This window comes from Equus quagga, chromosome 1 (assembly GCF_021613505.1).
Source record: "Equus quagga isolate Etosha38 chromosome 1, UCLA_HA_Equagga_1.0, whole genome shotgun sequence".
Taxonomy (NCBI): Eukaryota; Metazoa; Chordata; class Mammalia; order Perissodactyla; family Equidae; genus Equus; species Equus quagga.
In genome coordinates, this window is record NC_060267.1 from 136,292,027 (window position 1) to 136,300,565 (window position 8,539).

At 55.4% G+C, this 8,539-nt stretch overlaps 1 protein-coding gene and 1 pseudogene across 1 annotated transcript; one reads left to right on the forward strand and one right to left on the reverse strand.

Annotated features, from left to right (window-relative positions):
• Positions 1–275: 275 nt before the first annotated feature.
• Positions 276–7,649, forward strand: CDHR4 (cadherin related family member 4). Its single transcript, XM_046644744.1, has 19 exons — positions 276–324; positions 680–864; positions 989–1,151; positions 1,228–1,319; positions 1,821–1,931; positions 2,576–2,679; positions 2,873–3,009; positions 3,303–3,489; positions 3,586–3,739; positions 3,987–4,080; positions 4,395–4,598; positions 4,679–4,818; positions 5,053–5,203; positions 5,290–5,510; positions 5,722–5,864; positions 6,596–6,652; positions 6,754–6,841; positions 7,052–7,079; positions 7,594–7,649. The coding sequence occupies exons 1-19, from the start codon at positions 276–278 to the stop codon at positions 7,647–7,649; spliced, it is 2,364 nt and encodes a 787-aa protein (XP_046500700.1).
• A 275-nt stretch (positions 7,650–7,924) lies between these two features.
• LOC124225221 (60S ribosomal protein L14-like) lies at positions 7,925–8,539 on the reverse strand (annotated as a pseudogene).

Sequence of the window (8,539 nt, forward strand, 5' to 3'; positions counted from 1 at the left end):
CTGAAGCTTGATTCTTCTCCCCTCACATCCTTCAGGTTATAGTAATGAATGGGGGAATTCACTGGGAGCAGTGAAAAAAATTGTTTTTTCCAGGCCTCTTGACACCTGTCTGAAGCCTAGAGATGTCACCAGGGATGGGAGGGGCTAAAATCTGGGAGGCCCAGGAGTCCCGCCTGACCAGCTATGTTTGAGCAACTGACCTGGCAACGAGGTGGGCCTGACAAACACGTCTGGCCTTCTAGAGTCTCCTCTGCTGTTTGTATCTTCAGACCACTATGGTGCTGCTCAGGGCCCTGGTGCTGCTTCTTGCTCTGGTTGTCTCTGGTGAGGAGCCGGTGGGTGGGGGAACTCACAGTTCTCACTTGCCCACTCCACAGTGGAGTGGAGACCTGACCTTTCTCAGATAAGCTCTCATGGAGGGCAGGGGCTAGGAGAGAGCCAGGAAAGGGCAAAGATCTGAGCCTCTGACCCTCATTCCTTATCTTGGCTGCTTCCTCCACCAGGTCCTCACTCCCAATGTGGGAAATGAGCTGACCTATGGTAGGATGTTGGGGACAAGGAAGAGCTTTGTCTGCTTGGCCCCAAGATGGCCAGAAGGGCAGGACTATGCTCATGTGTGTGGTTCTACAAGCATGGGGGGGGGGGGGGGCCTCCAGCCTGAATCATCTCTTCCTTACAGACGTCCACTGCCTGCCCTGGTTCATAAAAGTCTCCGAGAGCCAGGGACCTGGCACCATCCTTCAGTTTTTCTCCTTCAACTGCTCTTCTCATATACCTACCCTAGAGTTGCTCCATGTGCAGCCACCCACCACCTTCTTCAACCCACCCAGCCTGACTAGGTGGCAAGGGATGTATGTGGGTGAGGTAGGGTCATGGGCACAGCTGAGGACTGTGGGGAAACAAGGGCAGAAGCTAAATTCACAAAGCCAGAAGTGGTGTAGGGGGTTGGAGAGCCTAGGCCCCACATGGCACTGCCCACCTGCCACAGGTGACCTTGAGCAGCTCGGCCCGGCTGGATGCCCTGGTGGTGAACCACTATGAGCTGCAGCTGCGGTTCATATGTGGCAACCACGTGATGGAGGGACCACTCTCTGTGGATGTGCAGCAGGACCCTGGCCATATCCGGTGTGCTGGCCGATTTGCCAGCCCAGGTGAGGCCAGGGGCAGCAAGCAGGGGGTGGGCAGGCATGGCCTGAACAGAGCCTCCCTGACCTCCCCTCTGGCCAGGTGGGGAAATCATTCAGGTGCTGGAAACAGTCTCACCTGGGGCCCGCCTGTACACTCTGTTGCTCCCAGGCCTGGAACTCCAGGGTGCCCAGGTGAGTCCAGCATAGGGGCAATGGGGGGCAGGATGGTGGGTGGGGCATGGGGAGACCAAGCCCAGCTTCTGCCAGGTCAAGTACCTCCTGCAGAGGGATCCTTTAGTGTACAGCTGAGCCTCTGATGCATGTTCTTGGAGAAAGCCACTGAGGGTTGCCCGCCCCCCCCAGTGACCATGGATATTCCTCAGGGGCTGAGTTCTTCTTTCAAGTTCTCCTATGTGTTCTGAATTATCCATGAAAATTCTGTATCACTTTTGTAATCCAAAAAAGAAATGTAGTTAAAAAACAAAACAATTGGTTGCAAAGCAGAAAGGATTGAGGATCAGGGCCAGGGGTTGGGGTGGAGCTTAAGAAGCCCAGGCTGTGGTAAGTGTCAGTGGTGGGGTATAGGAGAGTTAGGTGTGGGAAGGTACCTGCTGGACTGTTGGGAGATTTTGAAAGGGATGGTTGGGGTACTAGGGGCTGAGGATGGGCCTCAAAGCATCTCTGTTTTGTCAGATGAGCATCACCAGTGCCCAGGACCCTCCACACTTCCCTGGACCTTTCTCTATCAATAGGCAGGGTTGGCTGCAGGCGCCATCCCAGGGCCTCAAAGGCCAGGCTCAAAAGGTGAGCATGACTTGGGACCAGGAGATATCCATGGATTGGGCATACAATGGGCAGAGCCACCACCTCCTGGAGGTTTGTTTGTTCTTGGCCTCCTTGGCCTCTTTGATTTTGCTGCCTCTCCCAAACATAGCCCACACCTGCATCTGCTGCCCCATGCTGGCTGTCCTCCTGTGTTGGTCTAGTTCTGTGCTGGACTCTGGAGTTCCAGGAAGAAAAGGGATCTTTGGCTCTGGGAGCTCATAGTGCCTCTAATAGAAAGGAGAGAATTCAGAGCAGTCACACAGGAAAAGAAAGTTCTGGGTAAAATGACTAGTGCAGTCTGGAGGAGGTTAGGGAAGTTCCTTCTTTAAAACTCCCGTGCCTTAGTGACTGGCTCCTAGCAATTCTAAGATGATAAGTCACATCATGAATGACTCAAATATCACTCTTTTTTTGGGGTGTTTGCATCCTAATAGAAGAATTTATGGCCCAAAGAATGGGATTCAAAGGACTACCTGTTAGAAGAGTGACAGATCATGGGGAGGAGAGAGTGTTGGGCTCCTTGGGAAGGACCTGAGAGGGCTGCCTATATGAAGGGAAGACTGGGCACGGACATACGGGTAGACACACACCCTGGTTCCCTTCCTGTTCTATGTACATCACAGAGCTTCCAGCTTCAGGTCTCAGTGACCTTTGGACAAAACCGAAGCTGCCATGGCATGCTGATGGTTAAAGTTTTGCCTGCTCCCTCCAGCCGGGTCTCCTTCCTGTAAGACTTCCCTACCCTGGGAACAGGGAAGGAGGCAGGGCCTAGCCCCAGGGAATTAGGAGGAGGGTGAAGATGAGGTGCTGGAGCGTCCTCAGCTAGCTCCTGTTATGAGGGAAGCCCCAGGGGAGGGGCCTGTGCATCCAGCCAGCCGTGGCCAGAGTGGGCAGGAGCCAGTGTCTCCCTTTTGGTCCAGGGAGCAAGCCCAGAATATCACCATCTTGGAGAACCTGGTCCCCGGGAGTAAGGTGGCTCAGGTCCAGGCCCGGGGCTTCGATGTGCGCTATGAAATCGTCTCCCCGGTGCCCTGCCCGCTCTTCTCCATCGGTCGCGGTGAGGGGCAGGGATGACGGGTATGGGGATGCCTCTGCGGCGGTCTAGAGGTGACTTGCGGTACCTCCTCACCCTCCTGAGAAACCAGGCTGGAGCCCAGGCAGAAAATGGAGCGTGGTTATGTTTGGAGGCTGGGCAGGAGTTAGAGGGGATCCTTGGAGGAGGCGGCTGGGGTGTCCAGGCTCAGCCCCCTTTGCCGGTCGCCGGTCCTGAGATCCGGTGGGAGGGTGGAAACAGGAATGAGCTGAGGGCGGGGCCGAACTCTGCGTCCCACACCCTCCCACCCCGGCCAGCCGACGGTGTGGTGCGGACCGCTGCTCCTCTGGAGTTGACGCCAGCGACCAAAGGAGCCGCGGTTACACGGCTGCAAGTGAAGGCCTTCGAGCGGCTCCGTCCGTGGGCCAGCGTCGAGCTCGATCTCACGGTGAAAGTGCGGTCAGTCAACCGCTGGCCCCCGCGCTGCCTCCCAGAGCTGCTGGTGTGAGTGCACGGGACCCTTACCTAGTTTATGGGGGCGAGAGCCATGGCTCATGGCCTGGCCCAACTTTTGCCTTGCCGCCTGCCCTCTGCTCCCAGGACACAAATCCCGGAGACCATGCCTGTGGGCACCATGCTGAACACCTTCACTTGCACTGACCCGGATTCTCCTGGTTCCACCTTGGACTACCAGCTGCGGTTCCACAGCCCTCCTGGCCCAGCCAGTCTCTGCCTTCGAGAAAGGGTCCTGGAGGTACCTAGCGCCTGCTCCCAGACCCACGTGCAGGGTGCTTGGGACAGGAAAGGGGGGTGGACCAAGGGTCTGTGGGAGCCAAGCCCATGAGCGCAAAGGAGATGGTGGTGGAGCCCACCTGCTTTGCAGTCTGGAAAACAGAGGTCAGGGTAGGCTTCCTGTGGTTACCCTGGCCTGAGGCAGCCCGGTTTGGCTCAAGGCTCTCCCAGGCCTTGGCTGGGCCTCACTCTCTGGCCTCTCTGGCCAGGTGAATGCCACACTGGACTGTGACACTCCTGGGGCCTGCTTTCAGCATGCAGCCTCCATCCTGGTGCTTGATGATGGTCAGCCCCTGATGACCAGTGAGTGACCATACCCAGGACTGGACATTCAGGAAAGAGCTGTTCTCTACCCCTCTCCTCATCCTCAGGGCAGAATCATCGCTCCTCCCTGAAAAACCAGTAAAGTAGTGTTGTCTCCACTTCAGACCCCTAGGGTGGGACATCTCTCTCCTCTCCTAGACCCTCCCCCCCAGCAGGAGAGGGTTATTGCCTTCCCTCCCTCCAGACCCTCTCCCTCCTTACACCGCCAGGGCAGGGCCATGTTTCCCTCCTCAGACCCCCAAGGCAGGGCTAGGCTCCCCAGGCTAGCTCCCTGAATGCTAAATGGCCTCCAGCTGAGGTGCCGGTACTGGTGATGGTGACACCTGTCAACGAGTTCTCCCCAGCCTGTGTCTCACGCACATTTCGAGTTCGGGAGGATGCAGGGCCCCACACTCTTCTGGGCTCTGTGGTGGGCACCGACATGGACTACCCGCACAACAGCATTGAGTACCACACCTCTGGCGGATCCGCCACCTTTGCTGTGGACCATCTCAGCGGTACTCCTACCCCAGGGTTGGGATGGAAGGGTGGAGCCAGAGTTGACTCTGTAGGCTGAGGCTCTGGCCACCCCTTCTAGGAGAGGTTCGCCTCCTGGGGTCTTTGGACTATGAGCTGCAAAGGTTATACAGGCTCACTGTCCTGCTGACTGACCACAGCCAAGACCAGGACGCCACTTGCCACCACTCAGGCTCCTGCACCATTACCATCGAGGTTGAGGTAATTGAACCCTGAGGCTTTGGAAAGAATTGGGAAGAGTTCACATCTCCCTCTGGCATTCTGCTTTTCCACTCTGTGCCTGTTTCCTCCATTGGTTGGCTTGAGGGGTTGGGACCTCATTGTGGGAAGCTTTGGAGCCTGTTACCTGATAGCTAGGCTCTGGCTGTGGTGGGAGAAGGCTGAGGGACTGGCCTGAGGGTTTGGGAAGTGGGTGACCTGGCTACCTTCCTGCAGGATGTGAATGACCATGCCCCAGAGTGTGAGCCCCCCTTTCAGGAACTCACCATCCACACATCCCTGGGCCAGAGCGTGGAGGTGACCAAGGTGTTATGTCGGGTCCCCCAGGAGCCTCAGCGCCTGGCCTTCTCCTACAGTATCGTGGGAGGTAAGGGCCATGGGGGCCACCAGGCTATGGGGGAGGAGCAGGACAAGGCCAGCAGTTGTCTTCTTCTTCTGCCACTCTGCTTTCAGGGAATAGTCAGAGCCGATTCAGTCTGCAAGGAGCCATCCTGGTGCACAATGACCTCATGTTGGCACCCCCTTGGCCAGAGCAGCCTCATACTTATGAGCTATTGATTCGTGTGGCCGATGCAGGTCCCTCCATCCCCCATCTCAGCACCACAGCCACCGTCATTGTGCATCTAGTTCCGTGGAGGGCCAGCACAGTGGCCACCAGCACCCACAGAGCCACAGTGAGGGGGGTCCTCGGGGGTGGGGAGAGAGGATCTTAGAGGGTGAGGAGACCCAGTTTACCAGGTGGAATGATGGGGGAAGGCATTCCAGAGGGAACTGTTGAATGCAAAGGGCCTGGCAAAACAGGTGGCCCAGCCCTTAAAGGAGTTTGAAGGCTGGATGATCAGGGCATTTCACAGGGCAGTGCTGAGACTGTGGCCCCCATTTCAGATGCCTTCAATGATGACACCCCTGCTTGTGACAGACACGGAGGCTTTCTGGCAGCCGGAACCCTGGTTTGTGGTGATGCTGACAATGACCGGTGCCCTTCTCCTCTTGGCTCTGGGCTGGCTCCTCAACAGGCTCCTTCAGGGGTAGGGCTCCTATCCCTGTGCTCCCTGCCTCCCCCCAGCCCACCAATGGACCCCATCTATGATAGGTGGTTTCACCTAAGATTTGATGACAATGCCAAAGTTGATGAGCAGCCCAACTGATACTGAGTGCTGCCCTCCCTCCAGAGGTTGTCAGGTTAGAGGCAGAGAGGCACTGGGAGGAAGACGTCTCCATCCTTGGCAGAGCCCAGTCTTGGAATGGGATGGGTGTGGATGAGGTCCAGGGCTTGAGACTCTGAGTCTCTCATGCATTGGGCATTTACCTCAATTCCTGACCCCTGCCCTCTACTTGAAACCTGACCTGCTCCTGGGGCTGGCCCCTTGGCTGAGTGGTTAAGTTTGTGTGCTTGGCTTCAGTGCCCCGGGGTTCGCCAGTTTGAATCCTGGGCACGGACCTATGCACCACTCATCAGGCCATGGTATGGTGGCATCCCACATAGAGGAACTAGAATGACCTACAACTAGGATATACAACTATGTACCAGGGCTTTGGGGAGGAAAAACCAAATGAAAAAAAACCCTGACCTGCTCCTAAGACTGTGGGTTTCTTGTGGGCACAAGACTGAACCCAGGGGAAAGTGGGGGTAACAATGTGGGCATTTGCATACAGACATTGACTCTCCCCAATATAAAGAGGCTGGTGAATGGTGCTGGTCCCTGGAGCCAGCGAGTCAGCTGCCCTCACTACTTGGTGCCCCCTCCTGGCATTTTAGGTTGGCCCGGGTGCTACAGGCACTAAGCATACCAGCCCAGGCTCTGCTGCTAAACAGGTCAGCCTCGTTTGCACATCTCTATGCCAGGGAGTCCATTTCTTAAACACAGGCTGGGGCCCAGAGCCTTAGCCTGTACTCCTGCTCCTACTTTGCTCCAGTATCCAAGGAACTGAGAGGTCCATTGAGGGGTTCATGGAGGCGCCAAGGATGGAGATGCCACAGGCACCCAGCAGCATCATGAGCCTGGTATGTAAACCCAGCATCTGTGTAGTGGGCACACAGCCTGCTCCAGAGTGCTCCCCTGCCAAGCCTGCCCCCTTCCCCATGGAGTGCCCTCTCCAGCACCATCAGGATGGAGGCGGCAGGTGGGCTCTTGACTTCTTTGGCAGCAGGCCTCTACTGCTCCCTATGGGCAGGATTCAACTCATTGCACCCTCTCATTTTTCCTCTCAGCAGCACTTTGATGGCAGAGCACAGGACTCCCGTGAGTCCCCCTCTTCCCAAACTATTCTCCACCTGGGCCCACTTTCTCTCCTTACCCCATCTCAGTATCTCCTCCTGCCACCAGACATCCACTATCTACTCTTTCCCTGAATGGGGTCTGTTCTCACCCCCACTCACCTTCAGCCAGTATCTGTCAAACACCTGTGGGACCAGGAGATGAGTCAGACCTGGTTTGGTTCCTGCCCAAGGGGGAATCGGGTGAAGGGGGAAGCCCCCAGATACTCCACTGTCACCAGTGAATTATGGCAGAGTAATCTGGCACCGGGTTTAGGGGATCTAGTGTCCAGTTTTGGGGAATTAAGGATGCTTCCTGTGCATTGGAGCCAGACCTCAAAGGATTTGCTGGGAAAGGGGAGAAGGGACAGATTGGATCAAGCAGAAGAGGGGTCACACCAAGCGTTTTGGAATGTCTTCCCCTACCCTTAGGGGAGGGAGGCAGTTTTGCTGAGGCCAGCAACACCTTCTCTCCCTCTCTCCTGACCATCTGAGCTCAGGTGCAGGCAGAGATTACCTGTTCAACACGCGCACGGGAGCCCGGCACTGGCTCTGAGGCTGAGAAGCTGCTTCACTATGTGTGGAATTTCATCTTCACGTGATCATGGGCTCTGTTTTCAAGTTGATTCAATAATAAACAAAATTACAAACAGCAAAGTCTCAGCCTTGTAACCTACATGTGGGAGAAGCTCTGAGATCTGTGCTTCCTTGCTCTCTCTTGGACAATGCTCTACTTTGTGGGCACTCTCTAGGGAGTAGTGAGGTTCATTTTCTTTTTTTGCCAGCATGTCAAAAAGAACCTTTATTATTTTTATAATAGCCTCTTATCTCTTATGTTTTCTTGCCAGACGCCTTTGGAGCAGGTGCTCTCTGGGCTGGAGCTGTCTGACCATTCTGAGCTTTCAGAGGTGCTGTCTTCTGGCCTGCAGCTTTCTTGGCAGGAACCTTCCGGGCTGGAGCCTTCTGGCCCACAGCAGTCATCTTTTTTGCTGGAACCTCTGCAGCAGTTGTTGCAACTGCACCCTTAGCAGCAGATTATTTCTTGGGAGAAGCTTTCAGGAGACCTTCCTTTTGAGGCTTCCTGACTTCAAACTTGATTATTCTGTTCTTCATTTTCTTTGCCTTCATGACTTTAAAACCATCAAAATCTGTCATCTTGGCTTTCCTTTTTCTGGCTTCAATCTTCTTGGCCCATCTTGTGGTTGCCCAGTTTGTATTGATATCTGCCTTCTGCCAGGCTTGTTGGATGTACTTCTGGCGGGCACTGTGTGGAAACTTTAGGATGAAGTCAGTGAGCTGCATGTATTTGAAAGACATAGCTTGTCTCCTTACCTGAGTGCAAGGACCATCGACCAAAGTCCGGTTCTGATCAATAACATCTACAGTCGCAACCAGCTTCCCTGCATGAGGCCCAAAGGAGACGTAGGTCACCCAGCCAACCTCCAT